Source organism: Trachemys scripta, chromosome 2, assembly GCF_013100865.1.
Source record: "Trachemys scripta elegans isolate TJP31775 chromosome 2, CAS_Tse_1.0, whole genome shotgun sequence".
Classification (NCBI taxonomy): Eukaryota; Metazoa; Chordata; order Testudines; family Emydidae; genus Trachemys; species Trachemys scripta.
This window is the reverse complement of record NC_048299.1, coordinates 43,488,056-43,511,673: the sequence shown is the minus strand read 5'-3', so window position 1 is coordinate 43,511,673 and position 23,618 is coordinate 43,488,056. Positions and strand designations below refer to the sequence as shown.

Here is a 23,618-nt window from a genome sequence, read left to right as displayed (position 1 = left end):
AAACCAGTTCCTCTCACCATGACAGTTTCCTTCAGGACCCTCTCCTGGAGGAGGCTGCAGCTTGTGATCCTCTAGAGGAAACCCCTTTTGTTGAATGAAGCAAACAGTTCAATTGTGTTACTACTAGGAGTGATTCTGAAACCCAGAAGTGGGCTCTGTAAATAAGGAAACTGGGAATACATCATCAGAATTTAAATTTAATTAAAGCATATGTTGCTGTTCAATTTGCAAGGACCTCTGAAATAGGGATGTAAATATCATTTAAAAAGTTAACCGTTTAAACGATAAAAATGTTGTTTAAAGGGTTTGCCGATTAAGCGGCTGGGCCCGCTCCATCCGTGGGGCCACGGGGGTCGGCGGGCCAGCTGGCCGGCCAGCCAGACCACGGTTAACAGTTAAGGCAGGTTAACCGGTAAGATTAATGCTTACCAGTTAACCTGCTAACCTTTTGCATCGCTACTCTGAAATATCTAGTTCGGGGGTATAACTGCATTTAAAAAGGAGCCCACAGTAGTTGACAAAATATACAAGACAATTTTGGCAGTGCTAAGGTTCTAAATGGAAACTTGTCGTTTTGTCTCTTTGACTAACAGGCTAACCTCAAACATTCTTAATGAGGGCAGGAGAGGGAGGTGGAGTTTATTAAAGACCTTTTTGGCTGTTGGTGAGAAGGGAGAGGAGCCAAAGAAGTTATAAATTCTGCTTCTTCTCCCAGTGTAGGGCTAGCAAGCCAAAAACCAAGAGCACAGCTGTGAAACCCCTCTTGAAAATATCCTGCTTACGTACCTGCAGTTTATGCTTTACATATATTGTAAGCATAGTTTCTCTTGTTTGTGCCAAAATCATATCATTCTAATTCACTTTTCTTCATTGAATCTCTTTTCACAAGCACACTAAGTAAATCTGCACCTTGCACCTCTTCACTTTATTGGGAACTCTTATAGCTAGTGACCGTTAGATTTGGCATTTTTGTCCACTCTCAAGCCACATTATTTGGTGCCATGCTTAGTTGATCAGGAGAAAACAGTTCCAAATCCTTTCGTTTAGTGGGCATTGCTTTCACAATGTGTCTCTCAAAAAATGCAGAGATCACAAATTATTTGGCAGGGGAGGAGAGCCCTGAAGTGTAAATCAGAATAAAAAACAGATGTATGAGTTACTCTATATACACTAATAGTTCATATCAGTGTAAATATGTTTTTAGCACATGCATGAAATATGCACGTGAGCAAGATCTGGGGGTTTGGTGGATAATTTGCTGCACGTGAACTCTCAGTGCAATGCTGTGGCCAAAAGGGCTAATGTGATCCTTAGAGGCATAAACAGGGGAATCTTGAGTAGGGATAGAGAGGTTATTTTATCTCTGTATTGGACACTGGTGCAAGTGATGCTGGAATACTGTGTCCAGTTCTATTGTCCACAATTCAAGAAAGATATTGCAAAATTGGAGAAGGTTCAGAGAAGAGCCACAAGAATGATGAAAGGAGTTAAGGTAACAGACTAAAGGAGCTCAATCTATTTAGATTAATAAAGAGAAGGTTAAGGGGTGACTTGATTACAGTCTACAAGTACCTATGTGAGGAATAATATTTAATGCTGGGTTCTTCAATCTAGCAGAGAAAGGCATACTACGATCCAATTGCTGGACAAATTCAGACTGGAAACGAGGCATAAATAACCATTGGAACAATTTACCAAGGTCTGTGGTGGATTCTCCCCCTTAATGATAATTTTTCAATCAAGAGTGGGTGTTTTTCAAAAAAATATGCTCTAGGAAATATTTGGGGAAAGATCTATGGTCTGTTATACAGGAGGTCAAACTAGATGATCACAATGGTCCCTTCTGGACTTGGAATCTATGGATCTATTAACAAAAATGTAGTTACTGTGCACATTCAATAACCACATTCAAACAGCTTTGTTTCAACTGGTTGTTCTTCCTAAAATATCAAAAACAATCAGACTAGACAATTGCTTACAATTCCATTTGATGTTTAAATGAAAGCCAGTTTTTTAATTAAGAGCACAAAAGATTACTAAACCAGCAAACCTACAAAATGTATATTTATGTTAAAAAATCTTGTGCAAGTTTTTTTTAAAAAGGAATTCTATAAAAAAGGTTTCTAAAGATGTCTCTTTGCTGAGACCTTATATTCCAATTTTTATTCCTTCTTTTCCAAAAATTTAGACAGCCGATTTATGACTCTGTGGGAAAGAGAGAAGTTTTTACAAAATGGAAGGGTTTCACTTATCTATAGTGTCATGAAGCAGCAAGTCTATAATTCTGCCTTTTATCATTTACATTAATGCACAGTATAGGATAACACATAGCCTTTCGCTTCAGGATAGGTAGATTCAAATATTAAGTCACCAGGAAATATTCTTACCCTACTTTCTACTGTATGTTTGTCCACACCTCAAAACCACTATACAAGTGGCACGATTAGCAGTCTGCTCAAGAAAAGCCCAAGGTTGGAACAGCAGGAGGTATTTGCAGGTCAATATCAAGGAGTGTTAGCTGAAGTGTAATAGGTCAACTTGACAAGCAGCTGTCTATACATTACCTTTCTCTAGCCAGTGTTATGAGTTTCATTTTCATAAGAACTAGGTTCACCTATCACTTTTAAAAACTTAATAAAGATGAATTGAAAGATTTTTGTTATTATACTAGTTAAAGTCCAGTAAAACTAAATTGCTGGAACCAAAGGTTCACTGAAAATGAATGTGACATAAATAATTACTGGTTTTTGTTTTCTCATATGAACTAAATGTTTATAATTGGTACTTAGCTGACAGACAACTCCAGAAACTGAAGTTCTTGCTAGTTGTCCACACAACAAGTACAATACTATGCTGTTCAGATGCCCCTCTAAAAAGATAGCTCAGTCACCATTCAGTTCCTTCACCGCCAACATTCACAGAGTGTAAGTTCAGAAGGGACCCTTAAATATCTAGGTATATATCTGTATACCAGAGGCCTTTAAATTTCATCCGGTTGACACTGTATTGAGCCCTATCAATAAATTGTGTTTGACTAAAGCCTTTCTTGGAGAAAGGCATCCAGACGTGATCTGAAGACATCAAGCACTGGAGAATTCACCACCACCCTTGGTAGTTGGTTCTAATGGTAAATCACCCTCATTGTTAAAAATGTGCGCCTTATTTCCAGTATGAATTTGTCTGGCTTCAACTTCCAGCCATTGCTTCTTGTAATACCATTCTTCACCACATCAAAAAGCCCTTTGGTACCCAGTATTTATTCCCCATGAAGGTATTTATACACTATATTCAAGTCACTGCTCAATCTTATTTTTGATAAACTAAACAGATTGATCCCTTTAAGTCTCCCACTTTAAGGTATTTTCTACAACCATCAAATCGTTTTTTGTGTCTCTTTTCTGCACCCTCTCCAATTTTTGAATATCCTTTTTAAAAAGTGGACACCAGAACTGTATGCAGTATACTAGTATCAGTCTCATCAATGCCATACATGGAAGTAAAATCACATCCCTATTCTTGCTTACTACTCCCCCATTTATACATCCAAGGATCACATTAGCCCTTTATGCCACAGCATCAAGCTCATGTTGAGTTGCTTGTCCACTGAGACTCCTAGAAACTTTTCATAGTCAGTGCTTTAGGATACAGTCTACCATTTTGTGGGTAGGCCCTGCAGCCTGTTCGCAACGTGGGGACGGTGGGACCAAAATTGAGTGAGTGGTGTTAAAACCTGACACATGGGGGTCACAGAGCCACTCAGACTCAGGTACAGGGCCAAAACTACCTTCACACACTAGGTCACAACACCAGTCATTCAATTTTGGCCCCACAGCACCACCTTCATGGAAGAGCCATGGGAGCAAACCTGGTTGGGCAGTCAGCACTGCTTCTCCATGTTGCTGCCCTGGGGCCAGCTCCCGCACCAGGGATCCCCCCCAGAAGCCTGCCCAGCCTCACCCTGCTTCCAGTAGTCCATGTCCCCTCTGCTGTGCCCCAGGTACTTGCTCATCAACAGCCTCAAGACCTACTACAAGTACAGGGAGCTGGAGTGAGCACCTGCATAGGGTAGCTGGCCAGGAGAGGGGCAGTAAAGAGCCCCAAGGTGGAAGAACACTAGAGGGTTCATTCAGTTGTGCAAACCATGTAAAAATTTTCTGGGGGTACTCCTGAGTAATACTTATTTTATTATAAGCTTTTAAAAAATACATACAGCTTTTATCCTATCAAGGAATGCACACAACTGTGCCAACAAATGCTTCATATTCTACAGCTCAGTTATCATGCCATAGAAAATATGTCACCAACAGGCAAATGGAAAGTGTCAACTCTGGGCATAAAGCAGCATGGAGGTTGAGGCAAGGAATAATGTCAATATTCTCATAATGCCCACTCATTTTCCTTTGCATATTCATTGCAGTTTAATAAAATATAAAGAGCGCATCTTTAAATAGAAAATAATGTAATTGCTTAGGACCTGATAAACACTTACTTCAATGGTATACGTGTGGTCATGTTTGATCATTTCACTACTGCGTAAAGTCCTCATTATAGCAAAGTCCGCAGTAGCTGCTGCTCCTCTTTGGTGTGTGGATGTCTCACCACCCTGTGACTGGTCAATATCAGGACCATCTTGTATCGATTCTTCATCTTTGGTGTTTGATGCCTTTTTCTTTTTTTTCTGCTTCTTCGATGCACTCTGCCCATCAGACTGTGCTTTCCGTTGCCTAAACTGGGCAAGCTGCACATAAGAGAAAATCCTGTTAAGGTGAAAGTTTTCTTCTTTATTACTAATGACACCAATTATGAGAGCTTAAGGACTATTCTACATAAATCTTCTGACTAATCTCTGCAGAAAACAAAGCTGAGGTTAATGCTGCATATTCCAAATACCCTACAATACAATTTAATATGAACATTAAAATAATGTTTAAAATGTACAATATATAAGCAGCATAATGATAATTTAATATAGGTCTTGCAGGTTTCAGAACAATAAGTAATACTTATTGGACAGCTATCTAGAAATCAAAAGATTCAAAGTTAAACAAAGCACAAAGGTTATAAAATAATCTTTGATCTCATTTTCTTAGGGAAACTTAAATTTCTCTAGTTTTATAATAATTACCTTACACACCAACAAGACTATGAAACTAATTTTATCTGCTTTGAAATAAAAGCGGAAGAGCAACCCTTTCTAATACCAAATATGTATCACTGCACTCTTCAGAAAAAAATACTTTTAGGAATCAAGAAAACCAGCCCAAGCTACTAACAAAACATAGAAGAAAGTAAAATACAGCTTTAGGAAATCGTCTAACAAAAGACAACAAGCAAATTTCAAGATACTCTACCTTATAGCAAAACATGATGATGAATAAAAAGTCGCAGGTGATCCAGACACAGCACAGTTGAAAAACCAATTAGCACGTAAGCTATTCAAATACTCTAAGACACTGCCTTTTACAGAGCTTATCACTTTTAATGAGATGTAACGGTTTACATGTGAAAATCCATTTAGAATATATTTTTCTTAACTGGAACAGAATTTCAGTTCCAGAAAGAAAAATAATAATTACGTTTTTTACAAATGTAAAGACAAAATTAAACGGACATTAACAAAGTGTTATCCATCACCAGGTTTTATTCTCCCACCTCAAAAGTCCAATATTAATGACTGCTGCAAACCACATTACTTTATTAAGCACATACACTTACAAACAACAACAACATTTAAATAAAGCCCTACACTTTCATATCTATTTTATGTTAATTAATACCAAAGTATTATGCATTTTGGTAAACCGACTGTCAATTTTTTCAAAAAAAGTTTCTATCATATAATAAAATAATATTGGAATTTTTGCTCATGATATTCACCAATCCAGAGAGCCAGGCTTCCATTCAAACTCTTTGTCAACGCTCAAGTGGATCAATCAGGATTTCCAGTTTGGCAAAGATCTCCCTTCCCAGTCTCTGTTCTGTCACAATGCAAGCTGTCACTTTTGTGTTTTCTAATTGTCATTCAACCTCAAGATAGCTGAGAAAGCCATAAATTAAACATAGATGCTACTTGCAAATCAACTATGATTTCTTCCATAGCTAATACTTTTGTCTCGCTGCAAGAAAAGATTTTCTTATTTCCCCAGCAGGATCCTGCAGCCTCAGGACAGCTGACAATGTGGAATATAGCTTCTGCTCTGCTCAGAAGGACCTTGAGATTTGCTCACCTACGTATTTAGCATTTATTTCCACTTTCTCTTCATTTCATCCCTAACTAGTTTAAATATTTAACAAGGCTTTTTCTATTATTTAAATAAATAAAACTTTTTAACATTTCAGAACATTTGTCAAAGAATAAGTATTTTACATCAGGAAGAGAGGAGAGATTCCCCACCACCATGTTCAGGTAAGGAATAGGATACATCATAGACATATCTTCTTAATAGAGGGAAGAGTGAGGATACTAATTCTATAGCTCTTCACAATACCAATTCATGTTCTGAGGTCTTGTCTATACAGTGCGGCAAAGTGCACCAAAGCGCTGTGATTTGTAAAGCGTTCTAACTGGCCCCTGTCAGGGTGGATTTGATTTAAATCACTAGTCAGGAAGATTAGATTTAATCATGGTTTTCTACATAAAAGTGCATTCTTGTTGGTTGTTATAACCTTAATACATATTCTTCACAACTCAGAGATAGATGTAGGTTTCATTTTTAGAAGGTACACACTATATATTTTAAGTGATTTAATTTGAAAACTTTTCAGATTAATTTTACAGCTATATCAGAAAATGAATGATTGTTTGGTTATTTCATTTACCAAAGGTAATTGAAGCAGATATTTATGAAGTCATTGGGGGATGAACCATCTCCAATTCAACAGGTTAACCATTAATATTTGGAGGATTTTCTTGCCACGCTGTATTAGGAGGAGAACATCACCAGACAAACATTTAAATTGTTTTATTTAACTAAAACAACAACGTTATATATTCTGGATTTTTTTCTTCAACAGCAAACATATAATATTTTAACCAAACAAGCATATGTATTTTTGAATTTAGTTAAACATTCAAGTTTTTTAAAATCAGGTTTGTTTTTGTTAAAATTGTTTTAACTAAAATAGTTAAATGAAATATTTTTAAAAAAAAACAACAAAAATTAAAATCGACCATGTCAGCCAGGTCAATACGAGAAACTTAAAATATGGCTTCTGCGGCTAACTCAGTCGTCTTCACCTTTATTTTCCTGTTTGTTCATAATCGGGGGGCGGACACACACACACACACACACACACACACACAAACCCCCAAGCTTTCCTGCTTTTTCAGGTCCCAAACCATTTCTCAATTTGGAATGAATTAGTCCAAAGGAAGAAAATATTCTTTCTACACCGGCAGAAGAAGCTACTGCTGGTAAAAGTGAGATTATCACTTCAACAGTCTCTGAATCCAAGTGCTTAAGTGACTTCCACCAGTTCACTTGTGTAACTTCCTTTAAAACATAATAGTTGGCATTATGGAGGGATGATTGCTGGATGTCCATGTCACAGCCAACTCCTCTTCTTCAGCCGTTAAGGTTTGACCCTGGTACCGAGTATTGAGACTATTTGCAAGAAAATGAGCTGGAGATAGTGCTTGTCCTATTCGTTTTTTTAATGCTTGTAATTTAACTCTGTCATTGCATATTTCTCTTTTTAAGATCTCGCTCAGTTCCTTCCAAATTTCAACAGTGTCAGCAATAAAACAGCAATTTCTCTTCATTTTGTTCAAGGCTACAGAAATAGGCTTCAGGGTACTCAGCATGTATTCAACATTTCTCTTAAGCCCAATGTTGAGAACTTTGGCTGTGACGGTGCCATCTATTCTTTCATGGTTTTGTTCACAAACTGTCATCAGATTTGTTAGTCTCTAAGGTGCCACAAGTACTCCTGTTCTTCTTTTTGCAGATTAGGCCAGTTCGTGATATAGTGCTCAAACAGTCCACTACTGAGTTCCATCGCACATCTTGTGGGAGAGTTAGCTTGGTTCCTCCCACTTTTTTCAGAGCAGCTGCTGCAAAGTAGTTACGGAAGTATTTTGATTTTTATCCACCCTGGCCCATGTAGACCCTGCTGGTGAGCTCTAAAAGGCAACTAGTTTGCATTAACATAATCCTTTTTGAGACTATATGTTACGTCAACAAAACAGCTAGCTAAGTCATTCTTGTCATAGTAAAACCCAGAGTATTCTAAATGAGACACTGGTACAAGCTGGTGGGTGTGGCCTTCAGAAGTAAGTATTTGAGAAATTTTTAAGAGAGCTAGACAGTGTCAGAGATCAAGCATTCTCGTCCCAAACTTGATCACATATTTTTATATTACCTAAAGCAACCCTAACATTGTCTCTGTAGCTAAAGTTGCTGCAAGAAAATGTAATTGTGAGCTTTCTGGAACATATACACACTGGTTCTAAAGTATCCCATCAACTCTATGATGGCTGAAACCGTATGTAATAGATAAAAGGTAATGCAGCTTCTTCCAATGCAACTTTATATTCTTTATTTGCCTACGAAATTAGATAAATGGCTGCAACAAGAATGACTGAAGGATTCTAATCCCCTCGAGTACGGACTGTCTGCGTGATGCATCTAGTTACATTATATTCCTCTCTTTTCAAAACTAAGCTACCATTTTTTATCTCTGAGGAATTATTAGATAAAACCCTAGCAATTTTGGTTAAAGATATTATACAATTAATTGAACTTTCTTTTGAATAATACTAAATATGGGCATTTGTAAATGTAGGTACCTAATCTGGGCATTCAAATAATGATTCCACCTTATTTTCACAAGAACGTCCATTAGGTACATAATTGGGCATGTGTGTTCTGAAAGTGACCGATTTTCATACACATCTGGTATTAGCATGCACCAACTGCATGCACCAATCTTAGAAATTTTTACCCTAAAATTTTTACAGTCAAATAATAAAATAATATGATTTCAAATTCAGAAATTTAATCAAAATTCAAAAAAGAAAATAGAAAACTATGTTTCTTTATTTTAAAATTCCAATTATCCCTTCGGATTAGAGGTGAAATGCACTAGATGCAATCCTCAAAAATACTGCTGACCAAAAATACTTCTGCTGATCATGAAGAAAGAAGAACCTAAAATACAGACTTCCTTCAAAAGACAGGGCTCTAGAATTAAGATATATGGTCAGGGCTTGGAAAAAAAACAAACAAACAAAAAACAAATACCACACACATACCTTACCTTCAGTGACAAATGGGAAGAATTCCATAGCAATCATTTTAGGCAAGGCCAACAAATTCTAAACAAAATATTGTTTAAATGAAAGCTTAATAAGTTTCCAGGTTTTATATTTGCAAAAAATAACCTTCCAAATGTGAAAGGAATGTGAGCCAAAGGTAAACTGATGTAGTGCTGTCTTCCTGAATCTAAAGACAGAGCTCCAGAACTTCTACTGCTGCTCATGATTTTATCAGCGTTAAATTAATAACACAGTAATTACTTTTATTGCTTCTATTCAAAATCTGTGACCAGCAACTCAAGAATCAAGTCAATTTCATGCCACTGCTGATACTTGGAAAAGCTGTAAGAAGCAGCAAAAGATGCAAGTACTGGTGTTATTTAAAGGAAGGAGGCTCCAAAAAGAGAGAGAGAGTCAGAATAGCAGAGACATTCCACTACTGCCAACTCCTTGCAGTAGCAGGAGGCTCTGGTCCCAGACACTACAGGAAGAAAGGACAAGACATCAAAAAAGCAGCCACAACTTATAGCTTAATAGCTGGAAACTATTTAGCAATAACTTGTCCAATGCAGGTCATCCTTTCTTTGTAATCCATTCTATCTGGTGGAGGGTTGCCCATCAGCTCTTTACCCCACAAATCTGGTCCAAGTACCATTACTGTAACTTCCAAGCAGTAGTGAAATTCCAGCCTTTCCAGAAACTGGGAGATAACAGCTGGTGGCAATTCTAACCAGGGCCCTCTGTTTTTGTACTTAACTGGCTAGTAATGGGGTCCTGGTCTGTGACTGAGCTCCTAGGTGCTACAATAACACAAATTATTATTAATCATTATTATTATTATTATTATTAACAACAGTATGTTGAGTCCTCTAGTTAGTTGGTGTCTGGTAAATCTTTTAAGCACTGCTTATGGTCAACAGATCAATTCCCTATGGAACAGGAAAATGCTTTCAACAGTGACTCTAAACAAGGCATTGAGGATTCCACGTTTATTGTCAATGACTTCTGTGTCAAATGTGCACAGTTTACAAGCAAACTGCCAGCCTTGAAATTTCAGACTGAGATCTCAGAGTAAAACTGGGTTTCTTTCCAATTTACACATTATGATCAGTACTAATGATTCTCCTGGCCAAATTAGATCTTTACTTACATCTGTATAACCCCCCATGTCCTCAAATTATGCCCTCAGCAACTTCAACACCTGCATAGTCCCCATTGTCTTCAATGAGTTTGCAAAGGTATAAAAGACTGGATCCTAGCATCCAATTCTGTTGATGCCCAAGATGGAACACATTTCTTATTTCATCTCACTTAGCTGTGTTGACTCTACAGAGCTAACAGGAGTAAAAAGCAGCAAAAACTTATTTTTGTCACTAAAGTCAGCAGAATATGACTGAACAGCAAATGGAGAGTAGATATGATGAGTAATATGTATAGTTTTGGAAGACATTTTTCAGAGTAGAACTGCATTTGAATATAACAGCATAAATATTTAAAAGATTTATTTGGTTATGTAGGTTCTGTAGGGTTCTGAACCTTTTTCCCCCTGGAACCCCAAAATCATTCACCTCTTTATCACAACCTGTATCAATCCCACAACCCTGTGGGAAGGGCTACAGCAAAATACCACAGGTGATTCGTGTGGTTTGCAAAAAAACAAAAAAAGAGTGGATGAAACCCTTGCTGCAAGATGATCAGAAGTGCAAAAGAGGGTTGGTGTGTGCTGGGGCTGCTGGGTCCTAGGTAGGCACCCTGTTAGGACATGTGCTATCTTGGGGGCTGGTTGGGATTACTGGTACAAATCATACCAATTTAGTTAACTATTTTACTGCTGATCATTTTAGCAGAAATATCTATCCAGCTATTCTTGGTTGTGGACATAACTTGAGTACCCCTGTTTTCTTCCCCATCCAACTCTTAACCTCGGTGGTAAATGCCACATGGGCTTTGAGTCGGAATATAGAAGTGACATGGCACAGTATATAAATGTGCACACAAATTTAAAAGATGATCTGATTGAATGTACAGTGTGAAGTGCATACTTACATAAAAGATTTCCCACATAAAGTTCAAAATTATAAGGTCCAACTAAATTTTTCGACTACCCAAATGAAAACAATGATGAAATTTACTTTGCACTATGTAATCTCTTTACCACATATCAAGCCCAAGACAACATCTGGCAAGTTCATGACATAAGAACTGTATGGGTAACAGAAACGAATCATCATACACATATAAGTACAAAAGACTCAATTTAAGGTGAAAACAATCAGATTCTCAATTATGTTTGCCTATTACCCCTTCACACTCTGAAAAACATGTCATTTTTCAGATCTGCAGTGGTAAGTAGGAGCTGCAGGTTTTCAACACCTCTAAAATAACATCCCAGTTGTGGCTATTATGAAAAGAGACATGATGTACTGTCCCTTAAAAAATAAAACTATTATTATTCCTAAGTATATACTTTAGTACTATAACTTTTCCATCAAGACATCTATAACTATGATCAAAGATGTGATTAATCATACTGTTCAAAGGACACCACTCTGTTTTACCTACAACGTGGAAGAAACAAGAACTCAGACCTTTTCTAAATTCTTGTCTACCTTAAGAACTGCCATACTGGGTCAGACCAAAGATCCATCTAGCCCAGTTTCCTGTCTTCCAACAGTGGCCAATGCCGCAGAGGGAATGAACACAGCAGGTAATCATCAAGTGATCCATCCCCTGTCGCCCATTCCCAGCTTCTGGCAAACAGAGGTTAGGGACACCATACCTGCCCAAACAGATTATTATACATCTACAGCAATTCTGTCAGGGGGATACTCAAAAAGAAATGAGGACTGCAGTATCATTTTTCCCCCTATCTCATGACAGTCGCCTTCAAAGAATGTGCAGTGTGTTCCATTCTCTTTTTTCTCTATTAGAGAGGCATATAATTTTAAACACTGAGGACACCAGGAAAAATCTCCTCCTCAAGAGCATTACAATACATATGTAGCAAAAGAACAGTTGTGGACATATGCCATGCATCCCTACCTTTCAATGATGACAGAGAAATAGGCAGTGCAATGTCGATATGGCACAGGACAAATGCTGTAAACCAATAATCCCAACACAGCCAGTATACCATGAGCACTTTAACATTAGGTTTTCAAGAGAAGATTGTCAACTCCACTTTACAATTTTTAAATAAGGTATAGTCATATTCTGTCCCTTAACCCAGTCTCTCTCTACATATACATATATGAGTTGGTGGGGGGGTTGCTCATAGCCATTTTTTTCATTCCTCAGCTGGCATTTGTGACACTCACTAACAGCAGAATGAGACAGTGCATGTGCCTACACAACATGTTCCACCAGGATGATGCTCCTCACTCTGAGGGCAAGGTAGCTGTTACTGCAGCCTATGCTCTTTCTTGGCAGCAAAAAAGGTACTTCTACCACTGAAGCTATGCAGGATGAGAAAAGCCTCTGGTTCAAAATGCCACCCTCATTCCCCCAAAGTAAAGAGGATTTTAGCTAAGCTGTCAGTGGGAAGTAGAGAAGCTGGGAAGGAAGCACTGTGCACCAACCACCTGCCATGCAAACAAACTGACCAGAGCCTCAGAGGTGATGGAAAAAAGGGGCACCGTGGGAGGAACCAATTTCTTCAGAGAGATAGAAAGGTCCTACCTTCAGACCTGAAAAAGAGGCAGTGAGATGTATCTGCTTTAAAGGAGAGACAGGATCACTTGTGGCTAGAAACCTGCCACGGGTATGGAGCTGTCTGCTCAGTCAAGGCTAAGGGGTTAGTAGAACCAATGGAGAGGTTAAGGAGGAGCCCTTTTCCTCTGCACTGAGGGAGAAAGGTCACCAGTCATGTGCTTGTCCTTGTCATTCTAAGTGACCTTTTCTCTTTACCTTTCATTTTGTACGCTTTTGTTTGTTTGTTTGGAGGCTGGAGAGCAGAGAGGAAGACTCAATAATTGATATGAGGAGGCACAAGCAACTGGGGTTGAGGATTAGACACTGCTAGAAATACACACACTTTATTCTTTGCTTTGCTTCTACTAAGTTGACTCATAACATGAATTTTCATTAAACTGGAGTCTGAAACTTTCCTTTTTAGGCTTTAAAAAGTCTCTCTAGCATATTGTCATTATGTCATATTACTGAAAACTAACTAGCCTGTCAGATGCAGGAAATGCCAACTCAATGCTAAAGTCTAAAGAGCTTTAGAGTTGTCGGGCAAAAGTATTCAAACAAACAACGAAAAAAGAGCCAACAAAAGTTTCAGCTACATTTTAAAAGAACAAAAATGAGAGAAAGATAATAGCATTATTGTTTAACTTTATCTGCTAAACGTATTGTTTCGAATCTGCTTGTTGCAGACCTACGACCTTCTCCCAGTTGGAAAAACACTGGAAGATTGTAGTTCTAAACTTTCATTTTTAGGCCACGGCAGTTCTCCTTATCAAGTGTTCCTACTTCATAAAAGTATTTTGTAAAAATGGTGTCCTTTGGCAATTGGGTTTGCTACTCTGGATGCACTTTTGTCTGAGCATTGCAACCAGTTGCAAAATTGTTCATTGGACTACATGAGCTTTCTGGCTCAGAGCTTTTTTTTATGTATCAAAATGTATTACTGGACACCAATCATCACCCTCTATATTCTCTAAAACAAGCTAAGGATCAGACAGTGAGGCCCAGGGTAGGGTTACCACCTTTGAAATACAAAAAAAACAGCAATCCCACACGCACAAGGCAAGCCTGCATGCAATCCCAACCCTCAACCACAAGGCAACTGCACAACTCTTCTCTCCCCCTTCCCCCCCCCCCCCAACAACCACTTACAGTATCTAGAGTGATAACACATTTAGATACGATTGATAACATAATTTATAACAATTTGTTTTATCAGCACATTTTGCCAGTCAGTCTTTTTAGTCTGTTTCGTTTAGCCAGTTGCCATTAATGTGAAGTTTCTGATGCAAGCTTTTTTTTCTGGGGGTGTAGTAGGATCACTCACACCATCACCCTGCTCTTCTATTATTTAATATGCCTCGCACTTCTCTCTCTCACATGACTCAGACCCTTTCTCACACACACACACGATGGGCTTGCATGTTGGTGGGCAGACAGCTGCTGTATTTTCAACAGTTTTGATCTGTTCTCACTTAAACTGCACAAATGGGAACATTGGGGAACCTTTAGCTGGACACCGAAACTTGGAACATAGCTATCCCAACGTATACTGATAATAATGCAACTCTATAGACCCACTAAAAAAACCCCAGCAAATTAAAAACAATTTCTAGCACCTGGCAAATCCATAAAAACAATGGCCAGACCGGTCAAATACTGGCCAGGTGGTAACGCTAGCCCAGAGCCACAATGCGACTTAGGTGCCTAAAGCCCAAATTTAGGCCTGTTGCGATCCACAAAACCCCTGCCACCTAACCCTGTAGGCATCTAAACTCACCAGCACAAAATTTTCACTATAATAGTTCTCTAGGCACCTACAGCTATGTCTACACAGCAATGGGCTAGAGTGTCTGAGCTAGGGTTGCCAGGTGTCCAGTTTTCAACCGGAACGCCCAGTCAAAAAGAGACCCTAGCGGCTCCGGTCGGCACTGCGCACCGGGCCATTAAAAATCCTGTTGGTGGAGCAGCGGGGCTAAGGCAGGCTCCCTGCCTGCAGTGGCTCTGCGCAACTCCCAGAAGCAGTGGCATGTCCCCCCTCCAGCTCCTAGGCAAAGGAGCAGCCAGGGGGCTCCACACGCTGCCCCCGCCCCAAGTGCCAGCTCCACAGCTCTCATTGGCTGGTATCCGCAGCCAATGGGAGCAGCGGGGGCGGTGCCTGCAGACGGGCCAGTGCACCAAGCTGCCTAGCCACACCTCCGCATAGCAGCCAGAGCGGGGACATGCCGCTGCTTCCAGGAGCTGCTTGAGGTAAGCGCCGGCTAGAGCCTCCATCTCTGACCTCCCTCCCGTGCCCTCCAATTGGCCCAGCCCTGATCCTCCTCCCACCCTCTGAACCCCTTGGTCCCAACCCAGAGCACCCCCCTGCACCCAAACCCCTCATCCCCAGCCCCCCCTCCAGAGCCCACACCCCCAGCTGGAGCCCTCAGCCCCCACGCGACCCAACCCGCTGCCCCAGCCCTGATCCCTTTCCAGCCCTCCAAATCCCTGTGCCCCAGCCCTGATCCCCCTCCCGCCATCCGAACCCAGCCCAGAGCACCCTCCTACACCCCAAACCCATCATTCCCAATCCCATGCCAGAGCCTGCACCCCCAGTTGGAGCTCTCACCCCCCCCCCATGCCCCACCCCCCTGCCCCAGTCCTGATCCCCCTCCTGTACTCCAAACCCCTCAGCTCTACACCCAGCCTGGAGCCTCCTCCTACACCCCAAGCCCCTCATCCCTGGCCCCACACCAGAACCTGCACCCCCAGCCCACAGCCCGTTCTGCATTCCAACTCACTGCCTCAGCCCAGAGCCCCCTCCAACACCTGAAGTCCTCATTTCTGGCCCTACCACGGAGCCCGCAGCGCCAGCCGGGAGCCTGTACCCCCTCCTGAATCCCAACCACCTGAGCCAGCCTGGTGGGAATGGAGCGAGCGGGGGGCAGCTCAGAGTAGGGGCGGGTAGGGGTAGAGCTTCAGAGGAGGGGCGGGGCAGAAGGCAGGGCAGGGCAAGGGTGTTCAGTTCTGTGCGAGTAAAAGGTGGGCAACCCTAGTCTGAACCCATGTTAAACTGGGACCTAGGGTCTGAACTCTATTGCTTTCCTGTCTTATTGGAAACCTGGGGGGTGGGTGGGCTTGTGTTTCTAAAGGCCCCTCTCCCAACCTAGCGGGAGGGACCACTGGACCCAGAGACCAAATGAACACGGGGGACAACAAATGAGAAAATCAGGGATTGAGGTGGAGGTCACAGGTTTAAAACAAGAGTACCGGATGAGGACACTGAGCAGAGAATCCCGGACAGCGCCCACTGTTCCCCAAAGGTGTCGAGGGAGCCAGCGGACACTGCCCAGTGGAACTCTGCCCAGATACGTGAGACTAGGGAGGAACAGAAATAGGCCCCACAGTCGCAGAGCACCCCCTCGTTCAGCATCCTCCTTCTGGTAGTGTAGATGGAGAGTTTGGCCAGGGCCAGGAGGAGGTTGACGAGGAGGTCTTGCGACTTTGTGGGGCCACGGATGGGTGTGCAAAAAGGAACAGGTGCGGGGAAAAGTGCAGCCAGAACCTCAACAAGAGGTTTTGGAGGAGCCAGAATAGGGGCTGCAACCTGGCACATTCAAGATAGGGGTGCGCCAGGTTCTCCCTCACGCTGCAAAAGGGGCAGGCCTCGGGAATAGGTGTGAACCGCACCAGGTACACGCCCGTGCTCACGGCTCCATGAAGGAGCCGCCAACCGATGTCCCTGGTGGGCCATGGGACCAAGGTGGAATAAAGGCTGGCCCATTTCCTGTGTGCATGCGGCCTTGGCTTGACTTTGGTCCTGGAAGTCCTCCTGATGGATCCCAGAGTTCCTTGGGGGAGCTTCCTTAGTCTGCTCTATGCCAACAATCTGTGGTGCAGTCTATTGCACTCTATTGCAAATAGAAACCACACCTCCCTTTGCAAAGGGCAGCAGTTCAGGTCAGTGTTAACCCACTGTCTGCTGAACACTGGTCTGCAAGCACACTATCAGAGAGGTGACCTACAGGGTTTTCAATGGAGACAGAAGAAGCTTTTTCCAGAGAGAGCTGCTTCCTGGTCAGAAGAGCACAGCCAGATTTTGATGCATGCAGCCTCGGGGCTCCTGCACACGCAGACACAGGGAGGGCAGGGGGGCTTGGGAGCCAAGGCCCAGAGAGCGTAGTGGGTACTAAGCTGCTGCCCTGCCGGGAACGGGAGCTGCAGAGCTCCTGGCTCAGCACAGCTGGGAGAGGATGATTCCCAACATCCCAGCCGCACCCCATCCCTGCAGCTGCTTAGTCCCCAGGGCCCTCCCTACCAATTATGGTGCCCTATGCAGCCCAAGCCTGCTTCCCTCCTCTCCCTCTCTCCCCCGGAGGGTCTGGGCTGCACTCAAGGCCTGCGGGGCCGGGGAGGCAGGAGCTGTGGGGGACCCCACAGGCCCAGAGTGGCCCCAGTGGATTAGCAGGGGGCCCGGTGCTGGCAGCAGGAAGCGGAACCATCTGGCCCCAGCCCGCTCGACTCCTCCTGCCCCAGCCATGTCGCTCGGGTGGGGGGAGTTGGGGAAAGGACCGCGCCCCGCACTCACCGGTAGCGGGAAGTGAAGTGACCTGGCCCCAGCCCGCTCCATTTCCCCCGCCCCAGCCATGTTGCTCGGGGGGGAGGGGGAGGGGTGGAAAGAAGGTTGGGGAAAGGACCGCACACTCACCAGCAGCGGGAAGCGGAGCAACGTGGCTGGGAAACGGCGAAGTGGAGTGGCCTGGGGCCGAGTTCTTCCGCTTCTCGCTGCTTCCAGTGAGTGTGGGGTCGGGCCCGACCCCTGCTGCTGGCACAGGACCCCTGCTAATTCTCCGGGCTGCGTTCATCGCTGGGGGAAGAGGCTTGGGGAGGGGAAGAGGTGGAATGGGGGCGGGCCGGGGCGGAGCAAGGGAGAAGACTAAAAAGCAGGGCAGAGGATGTTGTCCCGGGCCCTACACCCCCCTAAGGACGGCCCGGCCCCTTACAGTGGGCACAGCCCGCAGTGGGGGCCAGCTGGGGGATAGGGTTGGCTGCCATGTATGCAGCACGCAGCTGTCTAGGGCATCATGAAATTTGGGGCAATTTGATGCCCCAAACTGCATGGTGCCCTAGGCAGCTGTGTATGCCTAGGGACGGCCCTGTTAGTCTCCTCTCCACTTTCTGGTCCTGCTGCCCTCCCTGGGGCTGCATGTGCAGGGGTGCCAGGGCAGCATGCACTATCAGTGCAGTGAGTTGGAGTCAGCCCCAAAACTTCCCCGCAACCTCCTGCGGCTCCAATTCCTGATTCTTGCTGCTGTGCAGAGCTTGCCCAAAGCAGGGAGCAAAGTTGAGGCAGGAGACTGCTCCTGGCTGCCAGGCAGGGTGAGCACAATCCTGAAACGGAGAGTTCCAGTCCCAGACTCTGGGTCAGCATTTGCTCTGGATTTCCTGCTGTGGGAGGGGCAGCATTGGGCCTTAGCCCCTCCTTGCCACAAGGCCTCACCCCCTGCTCCTCCTCCCAGCCAAGGCTGTGCCACTAGCCAGGCCAGAAGCCAGAGCTGGCAGTAGTAAGAGCCGCTCAGAGAGCCTGGGCTGCTGTGGGGAGCCCCATACCCTGCACATGCCTTGGGCGGCGTGCCCTAGGATGTAGGAACACAAGCCAGGGGGCTGCTCTCAGGCACCCCAGTCCCCAACTCAGGACAGGTGGAGGCACCGGGGCTCCCCACAGCAGCCCAGGCTCCCTGGGCAGCTCTCACCATGGCCTGGATCCAGGTTCTGGCCAGGGGGCAGGACCTCAGGTCGGAGAGGAGGAGGAGCAGGGAGTGGGGCTGCGGAGGGGCTGGGGCTCCTGCATGTGTCCCACTTTTGCCTTTTGAAAAGGTGGTCACCCTACTGCCAGGAGGTTGGGGGTCATCCCTCCCATGGCCTTGCTGAGCTGGGAGCTTTGCTGCTCCCCATCCCTGCAGGGCAGCCACTTGGTCTCGCGCCGCTCTCTGTCTCTAGCTCCTGCGTCCCGTCCCGTCCCCCCCGTCCGCCTGCCCTCCCTGGGGCTGCGTGTGTACAGGCGCCCAAGGTGTGTGCACCGACAGTGGGTTGGAGCCAGCTCCAAAACTTTCTCACAGCCTCTTGGGGAGTGGCAGGGGCAGGGATAAGGGATCCCCAGGGGGGTGCTGGAGCACACTGCAGCCCAAGCCCTGGGGATGCACTTCACAGCTCCACAGCCGGCAGCAGCCAGGCTGCCGTGTGTGTGTGTGTGTGTGTGTTTCCTCTGAAACCTACATTTTATGTCAAATTTCAAAACAAACAGACAAAAATAAACTAACAACCAAACAAAAACACCTTCATTAAACATTTTAAAAATTAAGAATTGCGAAGTTTCATTTTTATAATTTGATAGCCTCCCTAGTAACCTTTAACCAAGTGGACTCTAGGATACTCTCACATGGGGAGCCACAGTGCTCTGGCCAATGGGAACTGGGGGGTAGTGGTGCCTGCAGGCGAGAGTCACGCAAAGCTGCTTGCACGCCTCCGCCAAGGAGCTGGATCTGCTGTTGGCCACTTCAGGTGCACAGCGTGGTCCGCGGTGCCAGGCCAGGTGGGAAGCCTGCCTCTGCGCACTGCTGACCAGAGCCGCAGAAGGCAAGTCCGTGCCCCAACCCCGCAACCCCAACCCTCTGCCCCCCCAGCCCTGGAACCCCTTCCTGCACCTCCAAACCCCTCATCCCCGGCCCCACCCCAGAGTCTGCACCCAGAGACTTGACCCCCTCCCACACCCCAACCCCTTGCCCCAGCCCTGAGACCGCCCCCCCCAAAACCAGAACCCCTTCCTGCATCCCAAGCCTCTCATCCCGGCCCCAGCCCAGAGCCCTGACCACCTCCCGCACCCTAATCCCTGCCCCAGCCCACAGCCCCCTCCCATACTCTGAACCCCTCATTCCCAGCCCCATCCCACAGCCCTCACCCCCACACCCCAATCCTCTGCCCCAGCCCTGAGCCCCTCCCACACCCCAAACCCCTCATCCCCCAACTCTGTTGGGTCGCGGGCATCAACAATTTTCTTCAACTGGGTCCCCAGAAAAAATTTAAAAAAAATACTGATAAATCTAAATCAACAGCTTGATATTTTGTCTATTTGCATCAACAGCAATTTTATGTTGTTATATGGAAAACTAGGCAATAAATGTTTAAGAAAATGAAGTTACTTTGTTAGTACAAAATACAGTCAGTGATTAATATTAACAGATGAATGAAACCTCTATATGCTAGGTTTGAAAAGAATGGAACATTTGACACCACACATTCTAAGTTACACAGCAAACATCTCCCTTTATATATATATATATATATATATATATATATATACACACACACACACACACACACTACAGTGCATTTGCTATACACTGCATCACACATTTTGGGATTGCTTTGTAGGAACCAATCCCTGTACAGCAGTGGTCTCCAACCTTTTTACGCACAAGATCACTTTTTGAATCTAAGGGCAACCCAGGATCTACCCTACCCCTTCCCCAAAGCCCCGCCCTGCTCACTCCATCCCCCCCCTCCATCGCTCACTCTCCCACACTCTCATTCACTTTCACAGGGCTGGCGCAGAGCTTGGGGTGCTGGAGGAGGTGTGGGCTCTGGGCTGAAGCTGAGGGATTTGGAGTGTGGGAGGAGGCTCCAGGCTGAGCCTGGGGCAGGGGGTTCAGGTGCAGGAGGGGGTACATGGTGTTGGCTCTGAGAGGGGGCTTAGGCAGGGGGTTGGGGTGCAGGAGGGAGTTTGGGATGCAGGCTCCCTGCCTGCCCCAGATCCATGCCACTCCCGGAAGTGGCCAACATGTCCCTGCGGTCCCTGGTGGTTGCAGGGGTCTCTGTGCACAGCCCCTTCGTTCCCGGAAAATGGGAGCCGCGGGGCAAGCAGGAGCAGCGCACGGAGACCCATCCCCCTCACGGGCCACAGGGACCAAAGGGAGCAGAAGGAGACTCCACCGATTGGAAGGCAAAAGATGCACTGTCCTAGGGATGGGGGTTCCACGACCACCACTCCCAAGAGGAGGAGGAGGGTAGTGGTGGTCGGGGACTCCCTCCTCAGGGGAACTGAGTCATCTATCTGCCGTCCCGACCGGGAAAACCGAGAGGTCTGCTGCTTGCCAGCAGCTAGGATACACGATGTGACGGAGAGACTGCCGAGACTCATCAAGCCCTCGGATCGTTACCCCTTCCTGCTTCTCCACGTGGGCACCAATGATACTGCCAAGAATGACCTTGAGCGGATCACTGCAGACTACGTGGCTCTGGGAAGAAGGATAAAGGAGTTTGAGGCGCAAGTGGTGTTCTCGTCCATCCTCCCTGTGCAAGGAAAAGGCCGGGGTAGAGACCGTCGAATCGTGGAAGTCAACGAATGGCTACGCAGGTGGTGTCGGAGAGAAGGCTTTGGATTCTTCGACCATGGGATGGTGTTCCAAGAAGGAGGAGTGCTAGGCAGAGACGGGCTCCACCTAACGAAGAGAGGGAAAAGCATCTTCGCCAGCAGGCTGGCTAACCTAGTGAGGAGGGCTTTAAACTAGGTTCACCGGGGGAAGGAGACCAAAGCCCTGAGGTAAGTGGGGAAATGGGATCCTGGGACGAAGCACAAGCAGGAGAGTGCAAGAGGGGAGGACTCCTGTCTCATGCTGAGAAAGAGGGACGATGGATGAGTTATCTTAAGTGCCTATACACAAATGCAAGAAGCCTGGGAAACAAGCAGGGAGAACTGGAAGTCCTGGCACAGTCAGGGAACTATGATGCGATTGGAATAACAGAGACTTGGTGGGATAACTCACATGACTGGAGTACTGTCATGGATGGATATAAACTGTTCAGGAAGGACAGGCAGGGCAGAAAAGGTGGGGGAGTTGCGTTGTATGTAAGAGAGGAGTATGACTGCTCAGAGCTCCGGTATGAAACTGCAGAAAAACCTGAGAGTCTCTGGATAAAGTTGAGAAGTGTGAGCAACAAGGGTGATGTTGTGGTTGTAGTCTGCTATAGACCACCAGACCAGGGGGATGAGGTGGGCGAGGCTTTCTTCTGGCAACTAGCAGAAGTTGCTAGATCGCAGGCCCTTGTTCTCATGGGAGACTTTAATCACCCTGATATCTGCTGGGAGAGCAATACAGCGGTGCACAGACAATCCAGGAAGTTTTCGGAAAGTTTTAGGGGACAATTTCCTGGTGCAAGTGCTGGAGGAACCAGCTAGGGGCAGAGCTTTTCTTGACCTGCTGCTCACAAACAGGGAAGAATTAGTAGGGGAAGCAAAAGTGGATGGGAACCTGGGAGGCAGTGACCATGAGATGGTCGAGTTCAGGATCCTGACACAAGGAAGAAAGGAGAGCAGCAGAATACGGACCCTGGACTTCAGAAAAGCAGACTTTGACTCCCTCAGGGAACAGATGGGCAGGATCCCCTGGGAGAATAACATGAAGGGCAAAGGGGTCCAGGAGAGCTGGCTGTATTTTAAAGAATCCTTATTGCGGTTGCAGGAACAAACCATCCCGATGCGTAGAAAGAATAGTAAATACGGCAGGCGACCAGCTTGGCTAAACAGCGAAATCCTTGCTGATCTTAAACGCAAAAAAGAAGCTTACAAGAAGTGGAAGATTGGACAAATGACCAGGGAGGAGTATAAAAATATTGCTCAGGCATGCAGGAGTGAAATCAGGAAGGCCAAATCACACTTGGAGTTGCAGTTAGCAAGAGATGTTAAGAGTAACAAGAAGGATTTCTTCCGGTATGTTAGCAACAAGAAGAAAATCAAGGAAAGTGTGGGCCCCTTACTGAATGAGGGAGGCAACCTAGTGACCGAGGATGTGGAAAAAGCTAATGTACTCAATGATTTTTTTGCCTCTGTCTTCACGAACAAGGTCAGCTCCCAGATTGCTGCACTGGGCAGTACAGTATGGGGAGAAGGTGACCAGCCCTCTGTGGAGAAAGAAGTGGTTCGGGACTATTTAGAAAAACTGGACGTGCACAAGTCCACGGGGCCGGATGCGCTGTATCCGAGGGTGTTGAAGGAGTTGGCGGGTGAGATTGCAGAGCAATTAGCCATTATTTCTGAAAACTCATGGCGATCGGGGGAGGTCCCAGATGACTGGAAAAAGGCTAATGTAGTGCCCCTCTTTAAAAAAGGGAAGAAGGAGGATCCGGGGAACTACAGGCCAGTCAGCCTCACCTCAGTCCCTGGAAAAATCATGGAGCAGGTCCTCAAGGAATCAATTATGAAACACTTAGGGGAGAGGAAAGTGATCAGGAACAGTTAGCATGGATTCACGAAGGGGAAGTCATGCCTGACTAACCTAATTGCCTTCTATGATGAGGTAACTGGCTCTGTGGATGAGGGGAAAGCAGTGGATGTGTTATTCCTTGACTTTAGCAAAGCTTTTGATACGGTCTCCCACAGTATTCTTGCCGCCAAGTTAAAGTAGTATGGGCTGGATGAATGGACTGTAAGGTGGATAGAAAGCTGGCTAGATCGTCGGGCTCAACGGGTAGTGATCAATGGCTCCATGTCTAGTTGGCAGCCAGTTTCAAGCGGAGTGCCCCAAGGGTCAGTCCTGGGGCCGGTTTTGTTTAATATCTTTATTAATGATCTGGAGGATGGTGTGGACTGCACTCTCAGCAAGTTTGCAGATGACACTAAACTAGGAGGCGTGGTAGATAC

At 45.2% G+C, this 23,618-nt stretch overlaps 1 protein-coding gene across 7 annotated transcripts in view; it reads right to left on the bottom strand.

Annotated features, from left to right (window-relative positions):
• Nucleotides 1–23,618, bottom strand: part of AKAP9 (A-kinase anchoring protein 9) — a 213,544-nt gene that overhangs the window by 154,219 nt on the left and 35,707 nt on the right. For all 7 annotated transcript variants that reach the window (XM_034760411.1, XM_034760413.1, XM_034760412.1 and 4 more), the window contains exon 2: nt 4,490–4,738. In XM_034760411.1, coding sequence (XP_034616302.1) covers nt 4,490–4,738 — 249 coding nt within the window. The remainder of the gene's footprint in view (nt 1–4,489; nt 4,739–23,618) is intronic.